The 27,791-nt window shown below is 41.1% G+C and overlaps 1 protein-coding gene and 1 long non-coding RNA gene across 2 annotated transcripts; one reads left to right on the forward strand and one right to left on the reverse strand.

Moving 5' to 3' along the window:
- Window positions 1-10,870, forward strand: LOC119017396. Its single transcript, XR_005074418.1, has 3 exons — window positions 1-2,077; window positions 3,924-4,030; window positions 10,742-10,870. It is a non-coding gene; the product is annotated as an uncharacterized LOC119017396 (long non-coding RNA).
- LOC119017395 (hippocalcin-like protein 4) lies at window positions 7,228-27,755 on the reverse strand. Its single transcript, XM_037094067.1, has 4 exons — window positions 27,589-27,755; window positions 10,748-10,923; window positions 7,566-7,781; window positions 7,228-7,461 (listed from the first exon to the last, which is right to left on the reverse strand). The coding sequence occupies exons 2-4, from the start codon at window positions 10,907-10,909 to the stop codon at window positions 7,264-7,266; spliced, it is 576 nt and encodes a 191-aa protein (XP_036949962.1). The 5' UTR covers window positions 10,910-10,923; window positions 27,589-27,755; the 3' UTR covers window positions 7,228-7,263.
- Window positions 27,756-27,791: the final 36 nt, after the last annotated feature.

The raw sequence follows: 27,791 nt of genomic DNA on the forward strand, positions 1-27,791 counted from the left end.
TTAGACGTGTGAAGGAGGGACACGCGCGGTAGAGGAGGAGGAAAGACAACAGCAGCCGCTCTGGACATCCATGTGTTTTATTCTATGTAACAAAAATAATGACATCGTCTTTGTTCTAGGAGCCTAACAATATTGGAAACAGAAAGGGAACAGAAGCCAAATCAGCAGACGGGACAAAGAGACATTTACATGAACATCATAGAGAAATGCTGAAGAGTAGAAGTATATTGCACAATCGAGCACAAATGATCCCCCGTCAGAAAGGAAGAGCGGAGCGTCCGCGCTGATCCTCACGCCGCACAGCTCAGCGCGTCTGTCCAGAGCTCCGACAGCTGATGAGCCGCACCGCGTGTGATCAATACGCCATCACTCCGCGTTTAACTCCACCTGATACGACCGGCGGCCATCGGTCTCTCCACGTGACACACTCCCAGCTTTGGCACACACACACACACACACACACACACACACACACACAAACCCACAGATTAAATGTTTAAATGTTTTCTCGTTTGAGGGGTTTCGAATCGGACACTGCATGGGAGAACAGCTGATGAGCGGAGCGTTCGGAGAGAGCAAATCAGAAGACGCACTCTCCTGCAGCCCCGTGCCGGTGCTAATTAAGATGGACGGGATCTAATAAGCGGGAGGAGATTGGAGATCAACACGTGTGTGGAGCCACTTTGGGAGCCAATCTGTCCCAATCAAACTGTTTCATTTCGTACCGATGAATGTAGAATGGGATGACTAACAAAGCCTGTGACAGTAATGAAGTGAGTCAAAGCAAGAGGCGACAGAACACACGGGGTTTGCGTGGGTGACTGTTTGTACACTGCAAACAAAGTAATCTAGTCAACCTTAACCGCATGACTTTGTTTTTATTTCTGAAAATCGGTGCACAAAATCTGCCAGTGGAGCGATTTCTTAAAAACTTGAACAACTCCAACAAAAAAACATTCATACAAGCCCGCATGTGTAGATGGAAGATATTTAAAATCGCTTTCCTGCTGCTGCAATAAAACAAAACTTTTGTTTTTGTTTTTGCCACATGATGGGACAAAAACAATTGTTGGTGTTTGATCACCTTATAAAGCTGTGATAGCTATAATTGTCTATTACCATGAGGGGCAGGTACAGAGCAACATTAGCATTCATTAGCTTCTGGTTTAGGTTAATGTACTCAAGTTCTGTATACTTAAGTTCAATTTTGAGGTATTTGTACTTTACTTGAATATTTCCATTTTCTGCTACCTCATACTTTTACTTTAATACATTTATCTACTTGATACTTCGCTGATTACATGCTGCATCCAAGTCAAAGCAACATATTTTCGAATTAATGTATCCTTAATTACATAAAGAAAAAAGTAACACTTTACTTTTACTGCTACTTTTGATACTTAAGTCCATCACCAGTCAGATACTTTAAGACTTTTACTCAATTAACTATTTATATGGGTGACTTTCACTTTAGCCTAAGTAGTACTTAACATCATATGTTGACTTTTACCTCAAGCATGACTTTTGGGTGCTCTTTACAACACTGCTTCAGAGAGCCTTAAGATTGCAAGCCTCTTAGTCAATTTGTTTCACCTATGTCAGTCTACTTTAAATGTTTAGCATGAAGATGTTAGTGTTATGTGGTTCAATAAAAAGCCAAGAAACAGGTAAAAAAAAAAAAAAAAAAAATGTCTGTCACAGAACAATCCATTCCAGTTTACCCTGCGCAGAGGCAACTCACCCCACTTTCAGATTTTTGCACTTCTTCTGAGAAACACAAGACCGTCATGACTAATGAAGCTGTTGACATCTCATAACAGTGTCAGTTTTGATCTCGAGGCGTGTTCGTTATATAAGCTGTGCGGCAGTTGGGCCGTTGTGAGGTGTGACATTATACCTCCATCCACTGGGTGACACTGTGACACAGGACAGGTTTTTTTTTTTTTTTTTTTTTTTTCCCCTTCTCACCAGCGACACCCCTCTCCTCACACCTCGGGCTTCTCCTGCCAACAACTTCTCAACAACTCCCATTTCAGAAAACCCGTCGAAGCCATTTGGTGAACCGTAACGTCTATATGTGAGTATTACTTGTAGAACTGCAACAGTAGGCTACAGCAAACGAAACGACACGTCCCATATCAGAGACAGTACATACCTTATATCAGCGGACCACAAAAGCAAGTGTAGGCAAGGGTAATAATACTCAGTGCTTCGGTGTGAGGGCTTACGCTCATTTTTTTCTCCTTTTTTTTTTTACAAAGTTAAACTAGACTGAGGCGTCTCTTGTTACACAAATGATACAAATACAAAACACCTGAACACTCGCAAAAGTGTCCCGACATACAGCACACACAGAGCTTTCACAAGCAGGCTCGCTCTATCACTCTCGTTCTCTCTCTCTCTCCCACACACACACACACACACACACATTTACTCACACACGCACACAGTAGCTGTGTCATCATATGAAATTAGGTCTAAGCTAGTGGTACATTTACATTTACATATTATATTTGTTTATATTCATAAATACGATTACAGTCGTATCATAATGTACATGTAGTTTTTATCATTACAGTATCGCACAAAGCTCCAGGGAGGGAGCATGCCCACTGGCCGGGTGAGAAGGAGGAGATGAATCTGATTAGCTGATGGGGAGAGAAGTCAAATGTTTTTTTTTTGCTGCTGCGCAGAGATGCCAGGGAGTCTACAATCTTTAAATAATCCACAATAAAAAATGCAGTGGTCTGCTCCAGTGAATCAGAATCCCTAATGCAGGACTGATGAGATGAGGCAAAGAGTTGTTTTGGAGTCGCAGGGTTCCTGCAGGCCTGGAAGTAGGGGCCTAGCTGACAACTTGTTGAATTGAATTAACACGACTGGAGGTGCCAAATACTCAAGCACAAAGACAAGATGTTCCACTGCCTCCTTTACTCAATCATTTTCCCCCACACAGCTCCATTCCCACAGGGGGAAATGAGCTTTACTAAATCACTACGCCTGATTAGGTTAGCTTTGTGTAATGTGAGCCATACATTAGCATAACTCATACTTTCTCCTTCATAACTACCTATGACCCAGTAATGCTTGTATCACCATTTCTGAGAGAGTCAGGTGAAGAGATTACTGCATTTTTATTTCTTTCCTCCCCAATACTTGGTTTATTAGGTGTGGACTAGCATATGTGTTCCTGTTAGCTTTCAAGACTGACACCCACAATAACTAATAACCATAGTAATAATAATGTTTGACATTGTGGGATATATATATGTATGTGTATATATATATATATATATATATATATATATATATATATATATATATATATATATATATGTATGTGTATATATATATATATATATATAGGGGTTAGCTAGCTGTGCTCTGTTCAAAGGTAAGCAAATCTGCCTTTCCTCTAAATCTTTAATTAACATCTTGTATCTTGTTGGCTCTTTTCGTGTTTTCAGTTTATGACCTGCTTCTGATTAGCTTACCCCTGATATTCTTGACCTAACTAGTGGTAGAGTATAGTATGGCCAGTCAGAGGCAGGGTAGAGTGGGTAATTAAAAACCCTGTAATCAACAAAATTAAATTTTAATTAAAAAATTAATGAAGGACAAATTTCATCTGTTTAGAAAAATCCTGTGAGCAACCACTTGTTCTTTCCGATTCCTCAAGATAATCCAATGAAACACACTGGCTACATAGATTTACTGATTTACAAATGTGATGTAGCTACAGGTAGCATTACAATATTATTCACTATTATTCACTATTATTCACAGTCACCGGTGAGCACATGTACACCACCCAGGCTTCCTCTTCAACCTTTTGCTCTCTTTCAAATTGATTTTAGATCTGAGCTGAGTTCAGCAAAGTTGCTCTCCACCTATTATCAAAGCGCTTCCTCTCTGACATTTAGGGAGGAAGAAGACAAAAGGGAGGGAAAGCCGGACAGTGGGAGAAGAGAAAGAGGAGAGACGGCTACTTCAGCTTTTCGTGCGAAACAACGATGAATCATGGAGTCAGGTTTGGCCTTTCAGAGAAATACCGTTTCTGCCATACGGCCTGTAATTACTGTCCTGATTATTCCCACTCCACACTCCTCTAGTGGCTCTTTCTGTTGCTCAAATTGCTGGTCTGAGAGAAGCAACATTATTTTTCATATTCTGTATGGTTGTCATTCTGCCTAAAACACATACATGTCAGACTGTTAACACAATATCTATGGTTGTTTAAGTTAATTCAGTTTGCTGCCAGAACTCATAGTGCTACTTTACAATGAAGAGCACGAAGCTGACTCTTCTTTGGCCTTTTTTAAATGAGATGCAATTTAGACATATCTAATGTAATCAGCTGTAATAATGACATGATATATCAGTGTAAGTCTAATTTTAAATTCAACCTGTAAAATATGAAATAAATACCAAAAATGGAATCGGAAATGTCTTAATTTAGCAGTATTAATTAACTCTGTGAGATCTAATGATCTAAATCTAATAAGTACTAATTAAGAAACAATGCATATGTTAACATTTCCATTGTCGTTATCAAATCACACTTGTGTTCATTAATTAACAGGTTACATCAATTTTATGTTAAAGGCTTTGAAAGCATTTTGTCAATCAGTTTTTTTTAATTTAGACTTTGGCAAACTTAAAAAAAATATTTGAGAGATTTTTGACTGCGCTACTTCGAGTAGTCTGAAGTGGGCGTGCCTGTTGGTCAGAGGCGATGTCACTTTTTTGTGACATGTGAGTCAGAATACAAACTCTAGCAGGAGCTGAATGGCAAATGGGACAGTTTTTCCATTATTTTTCCATGAACAAATACTTACGCCAGCAAAAGAATCTGAGTATACTATAATCGCACAAAAACTCTACCAATGCTGGCTTTAATTATGACAAACTAATGTAGTGTTTTCATGCCACTCTTTTCTTCCTCCTCTTCTAACAATAATAATTGTATACTATTGGTAATGTTGAATGTCAAGTGTGAATTTTTACACTTCCTGTTGCCTCATCCCACTGAAACTGTAGCTGACATTCAAATGAGCCTAAAATAATCACACAGAGAGCCACGCTGGAGGAAGCCTGGATTCCATTATGCCTTGCCTTGACTATCTGCAGGACGAAGCTTTACTCTAACCTAATTACATGTCCTTTTAATACAACACTTGTAATCGTCTTGATAAGATATTGATTTTGTTAGCATGTGTGGAGTGGCTGGGGGGGGGACAGCCAGAAGTTGTTGAGCAGCACATCAGTATGCTTCACCATGCCGCTGGATGCAGCAGGCTGAGACATTTGTCACCTGCTCGCCTCGTACTTGGAGTGTAAAGCGTGCGGACACCGTACTGTACACTGTCGGAAATGCTTTGTTTGTGGATTTGGCCGTTGAGGAACTAACAGATGCAGCTGTGCACACACATCGTTCTCACAGTCACACTCGCACATATGGTGACAATAGCACAAACTCATACAGCTCATGGTTGTGTTCATTTACATGGTTCTCTCGCTATCAGCAGAGCATTTTCTCCTCTCTTGTCACTCTGTATGGACCATATGGACCAAACAACAGGCCCTCTGTTGGTTTAATGCCATTCTTTTTTTCTCAAACTATCCCACAGTGCGCAGCATCCAAACATTGGTTCTGTTCTGAAAATAGCCTGCCAGAACTGACACTTGAGTAACACAATCTGGAATAATGTTTATTTGAGTTCTTGAGAGGAGTTAGATGAGATGGTAAATATCACTCTCATATCTGTTGAGCAACTATGAAGCTAAGGCACAGAGGCTAGCTTAGCATTAAGACTAGTAACACAGGGAAAAAACTAGCCTGGCTCTGTCCAAAGGTAAAAAGTCGAAAATAAAAGGAACTCCCTTAATTATGTTTGTTGTTGGGTGGCACCCTCCAGTGGCGTAGTAATTATTACAGAAGCAAATGAGGAAGTTGGGAAGGGGTGGCCAGGTCAAACAGCATAGAACTTTAAAGCTTGTAGACTAAATAATGTAAAGTCATGTCATGCACATAGGTTCATAATATTAGTTTTAGTGCCTTAACTTAACCACTCGTTGCTGCTGATAGACTGCAACGCTGTAGTTATGTTTTTTGGGAACTGTGATGCTGTTTTGGGAGTCACTGGCAGTGACTATTTAGGTTTGAGCGTGTGTTGAAAAATGACAAGTTGTTGTTATACTAGGGGCTTTAGGGACTTTGTTGGAATTCACTTCATTTCTTGAGCTGCGAGTTGGCCGGGCTGCCAGCGAACACACCACGTCAACCCCAGTAAAAACAAAAGTTGTCATTTTGACACTTTGGTCCCTGAATGGATTAAACAAACAGTGTTTTATTTCATGAGATAAGTGAGTTGAGGTGCTGGTAGGCAGACTTCATTGCCCTTGAAGAGAGCCTTGCCAGCTGTTTGTTGTCAGTCTTTATTGTAAGCCAACCTAACTGTGGCTTCAGATTTAACTGACAGATATGGGAGTGGTATTGAGCTGATCATGTAACTCTCACAAAGAAAGTGAACTGAGTGTATTTTCAAATGTATACTTTTACACAGATAGCTCCAAGTGTCATTTGGGACAATGATGAAGTGGTAGAAGCAGATGGTGCAGACATCTGGTGATGTAGTGTTATGAATAACTTCTATTACTTTATGCCAGTTGAAATCTGTGTTAACTTGTATCTCACAGTAGATCTTGAAACTGGTGTGCAAACCATTCACTATATTACAGTTTGTAAAATGTGGAAGTGTGATATATAGGCAGCAGACTTTTGCAGTACCCTGCAGTATTGTAATTTCAGATGCCTGGCACAGAGCCTGACACTCAAAGTGTGAGTGACACTTCTACATATCTCCTTGGTAAATCCCGACACTATTTCTAAGGTCTGTGCTTGAAGGAGCTGCAGGAATTTCCCCCTTTCTCATCAAATTGAATTTGTAAAGACTACCAGCTAGACTGCAGCAGGAGTGCTGCAGGACTGTACTGGACAGCGGGCCGGTCTGGAAGAAAAGAATGGCATAAATCAGAGGGTCCACTCTGTTCCAAACATAGCTCACTCCCAGTCATCACTGCCTCAAATAAAGGAGAAAAGCTTCCCTACCTTCCTCCTCCTCCTCCTTCTCCCCAAACTGTATCCCTCCCTCTCCCTTCACCAGCCCTTCTGTTCTGCCATCCTCCCTCCTTCTCTTGTTTCAGTTCAACTCTTCACCCTTCCCTCCCCCCCTCCCTGTGTTTCTCCACCCACCCCTCTCTCTACTTCTGCATGTCACACTGCAGCAGTAGGACAATGGAGGGGTCAGATTTGGCCGCCTCTTTGAACTCTTCCAGGGTGATCTCATCATTGTGATCCTTGTCCATCTTGGAGAAGATCTTGTCCACGCGCTGCTGCGGGGTCAGCCCGTCCTCATTCATACGCATCATGATCACAGTGCCCACCATCTTGTAGATGGCCTGCAGAGGAGGAAATGAAAAACATTTAGATTTTGTCTTTGAATGTGTAAATAACACTTAATAAAACCTCAAGCGCACACTAACACATCCTCACAAACACAAACCTCGATGATCTCCAGCATTTCCATGCGTGTGATCTTTCCATCCCCATCCAGATCATACATATTGAAGGCCCAGTTGAGTTTCTGCTCAAAGCTGCCCCTAGAGGTGATGGACAGTGCGCAGATGAACTCCCTGAAGTCGATGGTCCCGTCACCGTTCTTGTCAAACGTCCGAAACGCATGTTGGGCAAACTTGGAGGCATCACCATATGGGAAAAACTGGAAGGTGATGAATAAGGAAAAGAAAGTGAAATAGAATAACAATTAGATGCATTGAAAAAACCCTGTTGAATTGGATTGGATTATGGGTAATGTAGGATCCAACCTTTTTTAAGGGTGACCCATGTTACATTCTAAAAGTCAGGATAGCATGACCTCAAATTGTGTGACAATTTTATTTTGTTTGTCTCGGTTGACTCCCCCAACATTTATGTTACTGTATTGATCCAATCACAGGAATTGCTTACAACGTGCTTTTCTGCAAACAACAAATTGCGTGTTGTGACAGCACTGTGTTTATGATGTGGTTAGGTTTAGCCGCAATAAAACATTTGGATAGGGTTAGGAAAAGATCATGTTTACACTTAAAATACCAGGTTTTGACACCACAAACATGGCTAGAAATTGTCCTGAGGTCCCTTCAAAAATATCTGCTGTGTGACAGTTACAAATGTTGGAACACAGTTTTGAAATGTGGTCACTCGATTGACATGTACAAATGGGGATGCAGGTTTGCAGAAACAACAAGAATTTTACCTTGGACAGAGAGCTGTCTATATTGACCTTGTATTCAACACTGGGGTGAACGCACGTACAGAGTGGATTTCTTGTTCAGTTGCTGGATATTCATTTCCTTATATTTATGTTGCATTAAGCATTAATTGAGTTAAAAGAACTCCCTAAACATATTCTCTGGATCTCTGTGACCGTATTATACAGAGACCGAGTTTTGAGATGCTTACAGCAATGTGATTTTATGTGTTATTAAATCTGTTACATTCAAGAAGTATTCTGAAGTATGTAGGAATGTTTGTCGAACCATCAATGCATTTGATAGATTCCCCTCTTCATTTTAGGGTTAATAACAAGACTGTCTTATCTGATGTCTTGGGTTTTAACAGACAGGAGCTGCTCCAAACATATACACAGAAAATGGCAGTTGTTGTGTGACAGCCACATTTTAGAAATAAACTGCTGCCACTGGAGAGTACTTGTTTTACAAAATGAAATGGATGGAACTGACAGATGGAGCTTCAATCTATCCATCTATTTTGAATGCATCTGATATAGCTTTTTTTGATGTTGTTCCCAGAATGCCATTATTAATGTAGCGCCAGTACCGTCATTTCAACACGAAAAAGCACCAAAGTCCACATCTGAAGCGAGCCCTCACAGCTGAGTGGGTCAAGTACAGAACTCTCACTCAGAGACAAGGTTTTGTATCCCAATTGGAGCGCACTGTTAGACTGTTCACCTAATATATTTACTCTAAGTTGACTATTTTTTTCTGTGTCTTTTCAGTTGTCTGTTGCAACGAAAACACTTTTGTTTCAGAAAGGTTTGGGTTGAAATAGACCCTTTCACAATGTTAACCACATGTTTAAATGGATAATTTTTCTAAGGTTTTCCATTTTTTTTTTGTCCAAGGTACAAAGCTGTGACATTACAGAAAAGCAGCCAGTCCTTGTCAGCAAAATGACCATATAGGTCGACTATGAAAGCAGCTTGTTAGCCATATTTTTCAAGATCAAGATCCTTCATAACATCTCAACCTGGCACCACCATATATCGCCGAACTTCTCCATATCCACACACCCTCCCGCACTCTCCGATCCTCTTTTACCATGCAGCTCGTTGCCCCATCTGCCAGCCTAACCACCATGGGGTCACAAGCTTTCAGCAGATCTGCCCCCAGCCTCTGGAACTCTCTCCCACAAGACATTCGCACTTCTGACACTGTCTCCACTTTTAAATCTTGCCTGAAAACACACTTATTCCAAGTGGCTTACTCTGTATTAGACTAATCATATTAACACACTCTTGCCTTATTCTTTATTCCACTCTATTGCACTATTCTCACCCCGGAAGCTTGACCCTGCCTAACCCGGCCCGGCTGACTTCCTGTATGGTGAGGACTACTGAGTATGAATTCTGTGCATCTGGCACTATGTAATTGCATCTTCTTATTATTTATCACCTCATTTGCACTAAATTGTCACCTGTTTGTTGTACTGTTGTTCTTATGTGCGGTGTCCTTGAGTGCTTTGAAAGGTGCCTTTAAATTAAATGCATTCTTCTTCTTCTTCTACTTATTATTATTATTATATATCCCTTTCTTGTTAGGTAGTAACCTCTAGGGGCTGTTGTAATTATAACAGCTACAAAGGAAGTGAGCAGTAGTATAAGATTTCTGTGTCCAGTGTGAATCCAGAAGTCAGCTGTGAATTATTTTAATTTACTAATGCAGTTACATTACATTATATACTGAACGTAGTTCCATTCGTGACTGAAGTTGCAGAAGTTACGTAATCATTTTAACCAATACCACAATTTTTCCTGAACCTAAACCCAAAGTAGTTTTAGTACCTGAACCCTTGCAAACTGCAAGTGTATGACAAAGATCTGTTACGCCTGTTGTTGGTACACTGTAATGGTTATGTTGTAATAAGAACGTCATAGATGTCATTTTGTTCTTTACTTTCTGCTGTTTGCCTGGGGCCAGGATGGTTTCTGATATAATAATACAACTTTGAAAACAGTCAGTATCTCATTCACAGTGACAGGTCAATAAGTACACTGAGGTACAAGCCAGTCAGTACAATCTGTCGGTCTCTTGCTGGTGCTCTGCCATTTTAAAGGCTCTGATGAAGTTTCAGGCAGCAACAGAGTGACTGGCAGTATGAGAGACTCCGCCTCCTCTCTATGCGCCAAATATTGGCTGATTAGTCATCCATGGTAACATAAGCCTTCTATGTAACAACCCAACAATGTTCTCAGTCATTTAAGAAGCAACCCTATTAATTTTATATAACAGTTTTCACTGTAGGCAATGCAGGAAATAGCTATGAAAAACATTCTGCTACCTATTTGTTGACCCCAGGCCTACCTATTACTGCATAATCAACCCCCATGTTTCCACCTCCTCTGCATCATGTCTCCTTCCCTTCCCTCCACCTCAGGCTCACCTTAACATAGAGCTGCTGAAACTCCTCCAGGTTGAGGATGCCGGAGGGACAGTCTTTGAGGAAGCCTTTGTACCACTGCTTGAGCTCTGCCTCGTTGAATTCGGTGTTCTTGGTCAGGTCATCCAGGACCTCTGGAGCCAGCTTGCTGTTGTGTTTCCCCATGATGCTTCACCTCTCTGATGGAAGCAGATACAAAGAGGGAGAGAGAGTGAGCACACAGGTGAGAGGATGCTAGACAAACAACAGCAACAGCAGTAATGCCCTGTGTTGTTGCAACAGCGCAGGTCTCTGAGGACGGATGCAAACACGGAATCCCGCACAGAGCCACACACAAAGGGAAGCTGCACTGTCATTATGTTGCTTTGTGTGTCAAAATATGTATAATAAAACATTCATGCACACATGTTCCGTGCCAAAACATTTTCTATGCTATGCCAAATAAATATATCCATATGGACAACTTTTTCATGGCACCTAAACCTCAGTTAACTGTCTCCATGTATTTTCTTACGATAAGTGTCTGTGGACCAGCTTCAAAACTTGACAGCACATACCACATGTGCATGAGTTAGGGTTAGGTTAGCATGTCAACTCCGCCCCGTCTCTCTCTCTCTCTCTCTCCTCTCTCTCTCTCTCTCTCTCTCCCCCCCCCCCATTTCCTGTCTGCCTCTACCTGTCACTATCCAATAAAGGCAAAGAAATAATCTTACTGTTTAAAAGTTCCTCTTGTCTGTTTACGTTCATTAATTAACATTCATTAGTAACTACAAGCTAAAACTCTATACGCATGCAGTGATGGTGACAGAGATACAATGTGTTCATTATTGAGAATTTAAGCCATTATAAAGAGGATAATGCTTGAAAAAAATGAAAAAGGCAAAGAGAGCTGCCTTAAAAAAAAGAAGGAAAAGGAGTCATGTATGGTGACGTCAAGAGAAGGGAGGGGATTGCTAACTGCAAAACAAACACAAAGTTAGCCAAAACAACAAAAACACTTATATCTAAATAAGATCAAGTTGATAAGTAAAGAGCAGTCGTTATTGAAGAGTAAATCTTCATTAGACGAAAGGAATTATCATATGATCTGTTTAAAAGATGTGTTGAAACAGATAACAGACAAGAAGTCCATGTCACAAAATGTCTTTCGAGTCCTATAATGACTCCTATCATTGTACCTCCATAATCAGCTGATAGCATCACTGCTGTTCTGGCCATAAAATGGCCCATTAGCCTGGCTCCTCACCACACATATTCCCATGGCTGACGACCACTGCAGCGCCTTCATGACGCCATGCCTGACTCATAGTCCCACCTGACAGCTTTCGCGCTTTGACACCAGGACACAGCCGAGTCAAGCGGCCACAAATCCTCCTCTAAACTGCAGCGCGAGTGTGGGGACAGTTTAGAGGCTGAAATATCATCCTGCTGTGCTTTATGGCAAGTGAGTCATGTAGAAGGAGGCAACAAATCCCCGAGTCACTGCAGACTGTACAAATATTTTGGACTTTATATTCCAATGACAAGTGGGAGGCACTGTAGGAGTGCCAAAAGCTTAGAGGAACAGCAGTAAAGGATATCAATGGGACAGCAGGCCTTCTGAGCGTTAACTTGTGTTGAAAAGGTCACCTGTGATCTCCTCAAGTTGAAACACAGAAAATCCTCTTACAGTTGTTTAAGGAAAAAAAAGACAGATTTCTGTTCAGGAAGAGAATAAAATCAAAGACTCGATGCCTTAATACTGAATATAACCCATTCTGTTCTCTGCAGTCATGTCCAATTAAAGCGTCCTTGACTTTATTTATTTATATAGTTTAGTTATTGCTGGAAAACAGCTACCACTTTTAGCCTGTTTATAATAGACCCCAGCGTGTGGCAACCACTTAAGAGCAATTTCAAGTGTTTAATTTCCACAATGGAACCTGTGTGCTTCAATTGTGCAGTGACACAAACGGATCACTTCAGAGGTGACTCAGGGCTTTTTTTAGGTTAGGAAGGCGACTGTTTCATCACATCTCACAGACCATTTCTGTAATGCATTACTTGCTCCGACACACATGCAGTATCTACTCAGACACATTAACACAGTTTCACAAGGTTAACTACTGCAGGATGGATGCAGACAGATGTCGAGGCCGACTGTTTGGAGGAGGATCACGCGCAAGGGTTCATGTTGTGGCAGCAACACCTTCTCCCCTGAGAAGTCCTTATTCAATTAGAAGGATTCAGCCTGCTCTCTCTCTAAAATGCAGGGCTCCGCGGTGCCCCTATTTTGGTTGCGTCGAGCGGGATTAAACATTTTCATTGGTCACAGCGGTGCACATGAAATGTAGCAACTTTGCAAACCATCTATTTGCAACTTTGATCCTGTTAATAATAATTTTCATGATGTATTAAGAAATTAAAAAGGATTACCGGGTGCCCCTAAATTATCTGCCAGTGCAACTAAATGACAAAGTTACTACTGTGAAATATTAGCTTGGAGCCCTGAAATGTGTATGACTCTCATGGCATATGGAACGAAACTTGAACTTTCTCGAACTCATTGACAGTTTCCACACCAGTAGCTCTGTAAATCACTGACTGCATCAATGAAGATGCACACAGCACAAGCATACCAACTTTTGCCACAAGCTGTGTGTTTATTTTGGCCCTTCCCTTCTATTCACACACACACAAAAACAGTCCACAAAGTTGAAACAACAGAGCTGTAACACCGTTTCTTGCCTCTGACTGAGGCCGATGGGTTTTTATCCCTCTGTTAGAGAACCAAATGTAGCAGATAATAGAGTTTCCTGTGGGGGGACAGAGAGAGGCGCGACTAGCCAGGCGAGCAAACACATCTGAAACTCGTCCCATTTGAACAAATCAAAATAAACACTGCTCACGCAAGCAAAATAATCAAACCTGTAGATTCATTCTAATCATTCCTGGGTATGATGCTATCTTCCAGTCAGGTCGGGTCTCTGCCAGCTCATTTTACTGAGGCAGAAATCTATTGTGGTAGACTATTCAGGGGTATTGGAGGTTATCTTCAGATAACCCTTTGTGTTTACTTCCCCTGGATTAGGCTGCCTTTCAGAGCAAATAAGTCAAATCCCTGCAGAATCAAAGAGATGCTTTTAGAATACAGACTGGCCTCTAACTGGCTTCCGTAGCCAATTCTCCATTTTGTCTGCCCTGAAAGTTGTGAGCATATGGTTTAACACGTATGTGCGCATATGTATGTCAAACTAGGGTTTGCTTGCGTTGATTACAGATGTGCTTGCTGTTTTAATAGACACGGAACATGTGAATGCATTAAATAGGGACTGTTAATCTGCCTGTTAATGTACTCTGGTGCCACATCAACAATTTCTTTAAAGATTCAAAAAGGTCTAGTGTTGTGCTCACTGACAGCAGATTCCAGCTGTGCAACAATCAGAGCTTTGGATTTTTGGACCAAAATATTGTTAAAAGGAAAGCGAATACTGCAGAGACATTTGTTGGGTTGACATATTCAGCACCTCAAATTAAACCTAATGCAGTCCATGTTTGCTGAAAGTGATTATAAAGACTATATAAAAAGGCAATATTATTAACAAGACTGTGATGGTTTGGAGATTTACTGTAGTCATTTCCTGCTTACATTTTGTAGGTGTCACCCTCATGTGTTGTGTTTTGTTTCATTTCCTGTCTTTGTCTCTTCCACGCCTTTGTGATTGCCCTGATTGGTTTAACCTGTCCCTGATTATCCTCTTGTGTGTTTCCTCTTTGGGTTGTCAGTCAATTGCCTCATTGGTTTGTTCTTGATTTAGTTCCGTATTCCTCCTGCCTCCCTCCTTCCTTCTTCAGTTTGTGTTGCCTGCCTGATTTTATTTTTGTAATAGGTTTATGTAATTACAGCTCACCTTTAGTTACTTCCACCTGCCTGCCCAGAGTCTTGCATGTTTTTCCTTTTTGCCATGACATAAATGGTGATGATGATACGTCAGATTTGTACAAACAGCTCCGATTCTTCCAAGTGACCATAAAACCAAAACAAAAGAACAATAATGAACCTCCAAAATAAGCACCCAAAACACTTGCTAACCCACTTAATAGAATTTAATTAGCATCCAGAGAAAGTAATATGCTCTTTATGAATTTCCCCACAGTGAAAAGAATGATGTCCAGGCAAAAACACTGAATTTTCCAACTATCATCAGCTTTAGTACAAAACTGCAAATTTCAGTTTTGGCTTTGTTACACCCTGAACAGCCAAACAAAGTCTCAGATCCCAGGGGAAATCTATTTATACTCTCTAACACCAGTGCAATCAAAGTCACTCCTTCCGGTGCTAATATGCCATATTCTCTAAATGCTGCAGTCTCCCTCAAACATACTAAAGAGCCCTGAATGCCTGCTGCTCTGCACCTCCCACCAAATGGGATCAATTGGCCTGGCAACATGCTGCTGCTGTGCAAGATGATGGCTTTGACAGTCCATTCACGTCAACACACAGCAGAGGCCCAAACACACACGGTCACATTAACACACAAACATGCCAGCTTCAGCCAGGGACAGCAAGGACATATTAGTTCCATCACACACAGGTGGTCTGTGGAATCCTAACACGTACAGACACTCAGACATTAACATCAAAAATATCATGATAAAGAAGAAAAACTGAACCAGCGAGAGCAGATGAAGAGGTTGTGTGAGAAAAAAAAAACAGAGGAAGGAGGATGACTCAATCTGGATTCACACCTCTGAGGAAGAAGACAAATAGACAGACAGGGAGAGAGACGGGGAGTGAAAAGGCGATGAAGATGGAGGGACGGGGAGAGACAGCAGCCTGCCACCAGATAAGCAGAGCTTGTAGAAAATTGTCCCAACAGGCATTCAAACGAGAAAGACATGTATCTCATTGAGTCTGAAGGGGCCTTAACGCATGTTCATTCCGGCTGTCAGGCCGATAGTAAACACTAACTCCAATCTGAGTTGCAAATGCGTGGGAGGCTCTGTGTATGTGTGCGTATTGGCCAGCTTGACTGCTATCTAGCTGACTGGATAAGATAGTTAAACACGTATGCGTGCCAGAGTCAGTAGCACTAAAGCTACATTTTGATGGCAGTTTTCTAAAACTAAGGAGAGATGTTACTGGGCTAATGTATGACATAACTGCTATACATGTTCTTCTTTCAAGGACTAACTAGCTCTAAAAGGTCAACACTAAAAGGAGAGGTGGATCGACTTTACTATCAATTTGCTTCCTTGAAATTAGCAATATACGTATAGGATGACAGTGCAGTCAAATGTACTGCTATTTCTTGATTAAACTGTATTGATCAGGTCTCACTTAGACACTGGAAGATGGACAGAAGAACACATTACAAACAAACTCCAAGAAAAAAATAATTCAATGACACTCAGTGGCCATATAGCACATAGACAGACACTAAAACGGTTACATATGATATTAGAATATCAGTCAAAAATTCTGATAATTTATCATTTACGTCGACATTTCCTGGTTCTTGCTGATGACAATGTTCCTATATATCTCTGAAAACTGAGCATGTTTGGACACAACAAGCAATTTCAAGACATCACCAGTAAAAGAAGTAAAAGAAAGAATTCAACAACAAAGCCAATAATCGTTGGCTGATCCCCAAAATAATATAACAGCATAGATCTGTTCCACGAAAGCATTTAGGCAGTGGATAATTGCAAAAGACAATAATGATGGCTCTGTTTTAGTAAGCCAGCACGCAGAACAGCAGGACCCTAAACCTTAAGTAGCTAAATTAAATTCTGCCACCATTGATTGTATTATTCACACCTGTGCTCTTACAGCCATGACGGCCCAAAATGTCTGCTTTGACGACCTACTGGTTTTCACATTACTGAGTGCTCTTCTGGACCAGTTGTTCCAAACTGTACAGACCCTCAGAACAGCCAAAGAAGAACTTTTCTTCGAGGCTATGTTTACTAGCTACATAACACAGGCAAATGTATAAAGCAACTTTACTGTCATTAACTGTCTAATAGCAGAGGACACAAAGGAAAATACAAATGTAGCTGACATGGATGATATGATAAAAAAAACTGCAAGCAATCTACTTGAGTCACAGGGGTATTCACGTTATGACCACAAATCACGACAGAATTATCGACTACTACTCTTATAAGACAAACAGTTTTCCTTTGTGTACACACACACACACAGCAAGGTACTCCACAAGGACCAGAAAAAAGGTTGGAAAGCAGTGGGCTTACACTGTCATTATTGTGAGGCTCAGGCTCTCTGGCTTTAAGTGAACATAGCCTAGAGGGGGAAATGGGTTGGTGTCCCTGTGACTGAAAATGATTAGCTGGCAAAAGCTGTAATTGAGTTGGAAACAGAGCAAAAATGGGAAGCTAGAGCTCCTATACAGTACTTATTTCCTGTGTGTGTGTGTGTGTGTGTGTGTGTGTGTGTGTGTGTGTGTGTGTGTGTGTGTGTGTGTGTGTGTGTGTGTGTGTTTGCAATGGCAATAACCTTTGTGAGAGTGGAAAAAGTACAATGGGGAGCAATCAATAGGGTACCAGTCCAATACCAGCCCATCCGTGTACTACGCAGTGAAATGTCTGTGTGTGTGTTTGTGTGTATGCGCGTTTCAGAGAGAAATAATAAAGTATAGGGATTAAATGAGAGGTGCACGGCGAGCATATTCATATGTGAATGATAAACCACACCCTGAATGGTCTTCGTGGCAGCTCACCAAACCATCAAAAGTGAAACAGAACAATACGTTGTCTTGACAACAGTTTCCTGGCCCACGGCCAAACAGCCGTTTGGTAGCAGATGAGGCTTTCGGCCAATCGAAGCAGTCCCTCTGCCAACTGGACCTGACCGACTGGCTGACAGATATATGGGCTTGATGTGGGAGTTTATTGAAAATCTAAATATTGGCCAGTGTCAGTCATCCACATCCCACATGGTGCCCTGTGTTTGATTCGATTTTTATTGTTGAATCAAGCAGGAGGGTAATACACTGGTTGTTTATTAGAAGCAACCAGACACAATTCTAACGCCAGCTTGGTCAGACCAAATGGCATATGAATAACATGTCAATGTCTGAAGTCATTTTAAAAGTTGCTGCAATACATTTTCCTGTTTTTTGCCTGTCATTTAACACCAGCTGGAGGAAGTTGGAGTGAATGGATTGGTCAAACTCAAATAGGACTTTCATCCAGGAGACCTGGTGTTCCTGTCCCATGTGACTCTAACAGTCTTACATCCGTGTTTAAGAAGTACATAAAGAAATACAAATTATTTTAACCCAAACTATGGTGTTTTCTAAACCTGACCAAGTACTTTTGGTGCCTAAATATAAACAAACATGCTCATTATTATTATCATGACAGCAAGGGTCACCAGACTATGATAATCAACCCCACTGTCACCTGACTTCATCCTGTGCTGCACATCCAAAACTGAATAAATCTGCCTGTAAAGCATAAAATGTTCACTCATGACACACAAAATGTTCTTAAAAGTGATGGGCCATTTAACTGACATCCAGTGAGATACATGCATACAATTTATGCATACATGTTTATATGTCAGAAAATTGTTTAGCAATCAGCAGCCAGCAGAATGATACATCAATAACATTTACTTTTTTTGTTTCTACAGAGCCTCTTTAAAGATGGCAGGAATGTTGTTGCAAGCAGGAAACAAGAAAAATCTGTCAAGGTGAGCTGTGTTTACTTCTTGTATTGCTTTTGTGATAAGACCACACAAATGTTTATTTATGACTCGCTTACACAGTGTAACCGTAGGACAGCAGAGAGACAAGCCATAACATCAGCAAACTGACTCAACAGTATGAGATACACAATGTTCACTGAATAGCTAAAGCAGCAGCTTTTGATTTGTTAAAGGAGGAATGCGTGAATGCTTCTTTCAGATGTTCTATGCCCTTGTCTGTAGTCGCTGATTGCAGAAGTCTTATGACTCGAATCAGAATTCAGTCATGAAAAGGATTACTGGAGTTTTGACCTGATTCTAATTCACATGAGAGCTGGAGGTCAATACTCTTGACTTTAGACTTGAAAGTAAAATGTTCATGACTCAAGTTTTTGACCTGCTGTACAAAAGTAAAAACCTTGGAACCTTAGGAACACTGCTTTCAGAGGGTAATTTTCAAATGGTATACTGTACCTGAGAGAATTAAGACTTGACTTTATTACTTTGTCTAGTGGTCATAAGCTTTTCTGGGTAAAGATGAAAATCAATGAGCAGTCCTGCACCACAGCCAGGACCAAGAAGTATCAAGTATTTAAATCACTCAACATTGTTCTAATACTATGATTGTAATTATTCCAGAAGTGGTAATAGTTGCAGTTATGTTATCATGGTTTGAATGGTTAAACTGTTGGAACGAACCAAGCATTAGCAATAGATGCTTGAATCCAAAAATGTCAGTAATGTGTTGCTCTTCACAAAGGCTGAAAGCCTTGTTAACATGAAGGGAAAATGGATGGTTATGTAAGAGAGGTGCTGAGGCGTTGCTCCCTATCAGTAGGATCTCCATATTATTCTAATCTACATATATTCTCTCTGGTGACTGGTGCAGGAAGGATGCATCACTATAGAAACGCAGCTCACCTCTGTTCGGTTCAAACTCTAATTTAAGACCAGGCAGCATGTCTAGCCTGGGGAGGAACACGGGGGACAAAACGACTGTGAGCGTGTGCCCTTATGAGTCAGACTCTCAGCTAACCTTTATCTCCCATATCTCCCAAAACATCATATATTCACCTCAGTATGTATTTATTGCCACAATTATTAAACATTTGCTGAAGTCTGGGTGACTCATGTCTGAGGGCTGCTCTAATTGTCGCCTATTGTTTCTGTCTGCACGCTATCAAACCTGCACAGCCTCATAAAATGTGGCTAATAATATTCCAGCGACACCTTTAAGCTCAGGCACAAGTGAAAAGCTGCCAGCATGCACACACACACACACACACACACACACACACACACACACACACACACACACACACACACATGCACCACCATGCATAAACACACTTTCCAGTATTACATAAAGCCCTGGTGGAGGGTTGTTTGGTTGTAAGGCTCAGGTGTTTCTAGACAAAAACAGTCTCTAGAACAAATATACCCATGTCTCATAAGCACACACATGCACACACACACATACACACACTGTATTTATTGTGTAGTGCGTTGAAAGTAGGGTAATTGAAAAGAGGAGGAAGAACATGGGAAGAATGCCTGCAGCACTTACCCCTGCTCCTGTACTGAACGCTATCCTGTCCTCACTATCCAATGTTGACATGAACATTTAATGTGTCCTGTAAAAAAGACTACTGATGAATGGCAAATCAACATTATACAGCCAACAGAACAATGTCAGAACAGTGTGTTCAAAGCTACTATGAGTGCCATTTTTAAGGAGACATTTTATGCTAATTGTTCTAGTTCATCCTTTCATTTTTGAAATTAAAGTGTGTAAGAGGTGTTTCAGTACTCAAAAAATGCATCAGTTTTCTCATCCTGTCCAGTCCTGCAGCACTCTCTCTCTGTCTCTGTCTGTAAAACTCTTTTATTTGTTCCTGTCTCTAAGATCCCCCATCTCAAATACCCAGTCTACTCTGATTGGTCAGCTCACACAAGGCTGAGCCAGCACTGCTTACTGTGTCTCCAGTCGGCTCTTCCATTTAGCTTCACTTCTCCAGTGAAAATAGGCATAAATTATGCAAGTGTGTGACATGGTAACATAGCGATATCACGGAGTCAGGGAATTAAGGGCGGGGCTACCGATGAGGTGTTTCAGGCACTTCAGGAGCAGTGTTTTCTGTTAGAGAGAGGAGCTCCCATTGTGCAGATAGTGGGCTTTATAACTTTCATGATCTTTACATGCACAAAAACATATATAACACACTGCCGCAAATTTAAGTTTTATTAATTACTTGCATTTCAGAAGTTGCCAAACAATATAATTTCTTCTTAGCATTCTCTGTAATACACACAAAATATACCTTACACTGTTAAGCAGTTGATATAATCATTAAAATCCCGACAAACACAGCTTTTAAGAACAACTGACCAGAACTCCAACTTCCAAACATATAGTCCAAAGGTTTGTTGGTCTTTTTACCCTGGCAAGCCCTTCTCTACACATTAAAGAGGCATGGATAAAAGACATTGATAAAGAGATTTTTACATGAATAATGGACGAAAGGTTTAGTTGGGATCAAAGTGTGTTCTGTTAATGCTGAACTCATCCAGTTTAAAGTCATCTCTCGGATGCACTGCTACAAGACTGAGCAGAATCTCCCCTACTGTCTCTGCTTCCTGTGACAAGTGTAAATTAGCTGACGGCACCCTAGGTCATCTTTTTTGGTTTTCTGGGAAAATATTTTTCATTTGTACAGTGAAATATCCAACAATACTAATCCCTGACAGTCTCTTTGGGATATTGGGTTGCTCCAATGCTATGACTCTATCCTAGTGTTACAACAAGCTCTCATGTTGGTTACAGCAAAAAGGATTATTCTAATTGGAAATCCATTCTTCCCTGTCAGCATTGTAGATTACAGGTTCGATTTAGGGTTAGGGTTGACAGGTACATGTGCACTTTTTCTGCAATGTGGCAGTTGATTTTTTCTATTTAGTTATGTCTACATCTTTTTGTTTCTGGTGTATGTGTGTTGCAAAAAGATCATAAAATGTAAAAAAAAAAAGTTCATATGCATTACACTACATACGGCAAATAGAAAACGCAGTACACGATATGGTTTAATAATCTAGTGGATACATTGTTATATAGGGGTGTAGATGACTTGTGTATATGCAAAATAAATTGGGTTATATTATTATATATCATATTCCATTTCCCTAACTGGTTGATTGACAAAAGAAGCGTAGCACAAAACTCTATTATAAGTAGGGTTAGAGTTCATTACTTTTCACTGCATATTTAAAAAAACTCAAGCATTATGTGTCTTCAACCTTGAGATAATTTTGGCAGCGTCTCTGCTTGTTTTGGATCTAGTTTTGGCACTCAACAAACATTAGCCCTGACTTCTTTTGACTTCCACTTATCTTCTGGTGAAAGTTTATTAACTCACAGCCACATTTCTGTACAGTGACACTGTGAGTGTTTGTAAGTACAAAATTAAATTAAAACTGCTGCAGCTGACTTACTCTCACGGATCGGACACCAACCACACAGACATCTGCTGGCTGTCTTTGTACAGAGGTTTAGATAGTACATGTCAAAGGAAAAAGCTGGTGGGACTTTGTTTTCTCAAAAATTTAAATTGCAAAAAAAAAAAAAAAAACCTCGAAAGGAGTACAGAGTGTACAGTGTGAAAAAATAAAATGCCAAACCATCCCCCAGGTCATCTACAGATTAGCCTCAAATTTGTTTAAGAAGGAAACTCCGGTATACAAGGTGTTATCTTTTGGATGAAATATTTTCAATTCTACCAAGGCAGGTTTAACAGTCCTGTTTCCAACTCTGACAGGCTGCCAGTCTATCGCCAGGTTGTCACTTAGAGTATAGATAGACCAACACTTTCACACTTACATTCCCACCTTCGGACAATTTTAGCATCATCAGTTTGTCTAACCTGTATGGGTTCGAACTGTGGGAGGAGACTGAAGCACTGCAGCAGTACAAGTATTCGTCCTGCTTGCTACAGGACATTAGGTTCAGTATGCGACTTTCTTGACTCAATACACCCTGTGATCCAAACACTAACTGTCAAAACAATCTGTTAATGTTTAGTCCTCACATGTGAGACAATCTAGAACACAAGATTTACCCACACAGTCTAGCTGTTGTTGTTTATCAGCTGTAGCATGTTAGTTGGCTTGACCAAGCTTGTGTAGTGTAGCTGCTCTCTATGGCAGACAAAACAAGAGAGACCAGAGCTGGAGGACTCGCCAGCGACATTTTGATCCACCTTAATGGACGGTTATGGTTTCCCAGTTACAGTGAAAATGGAAAGGTAGGTCTGTGGAAACTTCAGTCTTCAAGCATGTCATTTACGACAGCACTGACCGAATGCGACGATGAAGGTGAGTCCTACTTCCCCACAGCATTCAGGCAGCCTCTCACTGCAGGTTCTGGTCATGCCGAAGCAGTGCTATTATTAACTAATGCTATGGGAGATCACTGAGGACATTGTTTTTGTTATTCAATTTTCCCATGACAATATGCCAGTATCAGAGTGCCTTAACTGCAAAGCAATACTTGGGGCCAATGAGCTACTGTTACATAACGAATAAATAAATAAGTGAGTGAAGGTATAGCAGGAGGCGCATACCAATCCAAGGATTTTGTTACACCCCTTGAAGAAACCCACACAGATTTCAGAGCCTTGACTTTCTAGCTGGAAGGCAAACGTGCTAACCACTGAATATGTGTATTGTTAAGTCTTAATAAATAACATCTGCTGCACAGTTCAGTCTGTTTCCCCACCTATTTCTTTAATTCAAATGTATCTACAAGTATCTACAAAACGTAAGCTCATAAATAACAAATTGAAGGAACTGTGCAAAACTTCCATCCGCATTCAAGTGAGTAGATAATGAATTAATTTAAATTTTATGGGTGAACTGTTCCTTTAAAATGTTTTGTCTCACTTCTGAGATCAGTCCTTCAGCACAGTTTCTGGTGTAATTTACCTTTCCATTGTGCGACATTGTATCTGTGAAGCCTCTTGTGGACACTATCAAAGGAGTCGACTGATAACTGTGGGTGTTCATTAGTTATCCACTGGTGATGCCAAACTCCTTCACTCAACATTCCATTGTTGTTGCTCAACCACTATAAGCTGGTCCATCTCTCTCTCTCTCTCTCTCTCTCTCTCTCTCTCTCTCTCTCTCTCTCTCACACACACACACACACACTCCAACATCTGTCTCTTTGGGTAATAAAGCATGTGACAGGAATGGATGAATCAATCAGTCAAGAGACATACACATGGAGCAGCTCATGCGAGCCACCTTCCTACAAATACACACACACATACGCACACGCACACAATGAGGCAGTGATGCATGAGACAGATTCATAGTACACCTGGCCACGGGCTCATGGCAAAATGGAAGTGATACAAAGGTAAGGAAAGAAAGAGATAAAATAAATGGGGGGAGGTTGTGGGTGTCGTCACATCATTCATCTGCTGTTAACTGAAAGAGAGGCAGACGCAGACACCGGAAAAAACAAAACAACACACACATGCTCCGAAGCAGGCCGGAAACTGTAGCATAACATGTTGCTCCAAGCTAATGTTAGTGTAGTCTACGGAATATGGATCAATAGGTCTTTCCAGAGTAGAGGAAGTAGCTGTAATCATGTGTTTTCCCATCCACTGATCTGTCACTCAGCTGTTGTGTGTAACTGAGGCTTCTGATGTCGTAAATAACAGGGAGCTATGACTATGTCACACATAACCACAAAAAACAGGAAACCCACCTAGTTCATCTTTAGGATCAGCCAGCTGCTCATCTTGTGTAATGGGAACACCAAAATCATCCATTAATTAGCCTGTGGTGGATGGCTGTAGAAGCTGTAAAGCTAAACAGTGTTCACCACTGAGCAGAAATGTTGTTAATCCTATTCAGATTTATTGAGAATATACAATAAATGAGCTGTTGTTGCCTGTGTTTACACAAAGTCTTAAAGTATAGGTCAATGAGACAACACTAAGACATATTAGCGAAGGCTGCGTCATCTTTATTTGGATTACCCCTCAACAAAGTGTATGTAATGTACTTCTAGAGTGGAGCTAACAATCATTCTAGCAGTCTACGCTCTCCGTATAACACAAGATATAAATAAAAATGAGGGGTACAGTGGCTCCAACACCAAAATCGAAGGCAGAGAACTGGGACATGATGTCACTCCCAAAGTGAATGACATGTCTTTTTATACATGGACTGATACTAAATTACAACAATCAAAGTTTTCCATGTTTTTGATGATTTATATATGATGTGATGTAAAAGTCAATCTCAACTATACCACGTATTTAAACAATCGTGCAATTCAAAATGGATGAAACATTATATATAGCACTACATGGTACTTAAGGGGATAACAGATACGGATTATAAGTGATGATCTTAGAGATACTTTGGAGGAGATGGTACTGGAAGATATTAATTGTGGCACTGTAATAGTTCACTCATGGGATGATAAGTGCTACTTCAGACAGGTTGAGCTCTACACTGTCTGCTGAGAGCGTAAGAGTGCTTTCACACCTGACCTGTTCGGTTTGGTTTTAACAGACCCTGGTGCAGTTTCCTGAATAGTGTGGGGTTTTTTTGAGGGGGGGTGGGTGGGGGTTGTTGGGCTGGTGTCCAAGCTGTCAATCGAACCCGGAGCAGAGCAAATATCCAGACTGAGGCCACTTGAAAAGACTGGCCTTGTTTCACTTCCAAGCAGACTCTGTTGCAAAAGCAAGCGGACCAACCACAAGACCTCACAAACCACAAACATATTCATCCGCTAAGCTGTCTGTAGCCAAGCCGTGTATTTTTGTAATACGCATGCAAGTCAGTGCGGATATTTTCCCTGATTAGCACGTCAAAAACTAACCTTTACCCCATGCTGTATCCTACTCCATGCACTTAATGCATTAATTATAGTTCATTAAAGTGTGTGGCAGCAATCCCACAGAAATAAGCTCTGCACAGTGCAGATGCACTACATGGATTTTCAATCTAGGAGATAGAATCGTAAGGAAAGTTCTTCATTTCTAAGTTCATGTAGGATAGGTAAAGATAAGCAAAAAGATGATTTAATATTCCATAGCTCTGATAAGATTTGCTGTGTTGAACTCATACTTCTTCCCTCCTCTCTGAACCCTTGCAGGGCAAATTACGATCGTGTTGTCTTTCTTTAAATTTGTAAATGAAATGTCACGGCTGCAGTGACAACATGTTTGACTCTGTACTATACCATGCATGGCTCTTCACAGTTGTAGCAGTTTAACGTCTTTAGCGTGACAACAGCCTTCTGCACTCCTTATTCCTCTCTGTGTTTATTACAGATTGCAGACAAAAAGCAATTTGGCTTTGTGTTCATCGCTGCATACTGGTCATTTTTTAAGTCATAACGTGGTTGATTTGCACTGTAATATTGCTAATAATTCTGAAAATTATCTATTTGCGAGCTGTTTGTGACACCAAAAGACATAAATCAGAAGCATTAAAGTGCTGCATAAACTGCTGCAGAGACCCCACGTGGGCGATGATGATGAGCTAATGATGCAGGATCGACAAAAACTGTCTGATCAATGAGTTATGCCAGCCTGTATAACTTCATATTTATTCCTCCTGGTTTGCTTGCGCAAACTGCGAACACAATGAGTCTGAATGCACCCTAAAAGTGTGCTGCAGTGGAAATGAAGCAGCAGAACCGGCTGTATGTTTTCGCCTCAATCAAACAATCATGCTGCTACAACACAGAATTATATCTGTATGGAGAAGACTGTATTGAGAGATTAATTTAAAAAAAACAACAGAGCTTTAAAAATGTGACAAAGAGGCAAACGTGGACCCTTCAGCACTGAAACCCATCATGCACCAAGGCTCTGCTCCTGCTCACTCAAAGCCTGGCAGCAAAAGGGCTCCAGAGCCAAACTGAGCTGTCACTGCCACCAGCTGTCTGTCGTTGACGTGCTCATCTCGGGTGTGCATGCACGCATTTGTGTCTTTCCATTTCCACCAAACATCACTGTGCTGCATTTCACTGTATGTAAACACAATGAATCAATGACGCTACATTATGTATAGACCCAGCAGGGCATACAGATAGTTGACACACACGGTCAGTGACTGTGATGCAATAACTCATCTGAAATGACCCTATGATGCCACATGAAGGCCACCAGTAATGTGAACAAGCTCAAACACACACACACGCAGAACACATTGGAAGCTGGTGCTATTGATTGTGCGGGACCTGGTTCTATGCAGATAGAATTGAACCACATGTTCAGCCTGCTGTGGCTCCTCTCTTCACTCACACAGTTCAAACTGAAAAGCCAAAACAGTGAGACGTGCACCCGATGGCTTCTTTTGCTCTTTGACTATTCATCTGTTTGCGCTTACTACAGTTAGTGCAACTACCAGCCACTCAGGAGGCATTCATACCTTACACCTGCAGTCTTCAAGCACTGTTATGAGCAGGAAAAAACCTGTATTTGACTCAACTGACATGCTTGCATAATGCTCATTTATGCTCTTAATGCGCTGGAGTCCAGTGTCAGTGGTGCGACATACAGGTAGCCTGATTTTGTTCATCCATCGATTGCGCCCACAGCATGAAGGACATTCTCGCACTGACTTGCTGCATTTTCAGACCCGAGCCGAAGCAAACACTTTGGGGGTCCGTCCAAGATGTGAAGACTGTTCTCTAACGGTGACTCACCAAATGTTACACATAAAACAACAGCACAAGCGTGACAATATTGCTGCCACCATGGCAAACATGATCAACTAAGTGCCCCATGTCCATGGCCCCAGGTTCAGTTATCTCCACAGCCCCCTGACGGCTCCGTAAGACAGCTCAGTATTACTGAAACCTTGACTTGACTCATTTGAAGTGCTGAATAAGTGACACTGACAGGGTTAAGTGTTCACTCCCCCCCCCCCCCCTCCTGGTGAGGACACACCAGCAAAATAATGTCCATGACTTCCTTTAACATCACCAAATTGCTTCCCTTAGTTAGGCATTAGAGGTAAGCAGAGGGACATTTGACACATTCTCACCAACACTTGTACACATTAACATGAGGACACAAACAAACCATATACAATTTTTTTTTTAAAAATGTCCTCCACTTACCCTGTAATGTTGGGAAGAAATATAAGCTCCTCACAGGCACAAACCAAGAGCGTGTTTTCTGCTTTGCAGCTAATCTCTCGGCAGTGTTTTGGTCACCGGCAGTTCCTCCCTCATGTAAAATAACCTTCGCGTTAACTCACCTCTCTCTCTGGAAGAAGATGAATGAACCGCTGCGTCTCCCCTGCCAACACATTTGCATGAGG

Source organism: Acanthopagrus latus, chromosome 3, assembly GCF_904848185.1.
Source record: "Acanthopagrus latus isolate v.2019 chromosome 3, fAcaLat1.1, whole genome shotgun sequence".
Classification (NCBI taxonomy): Eukaryota; Metazoa; Chordata; class Actinopteri; order Spariformes; family Sparidae; genus Acanthopagrus; species Acanthopagrus latus.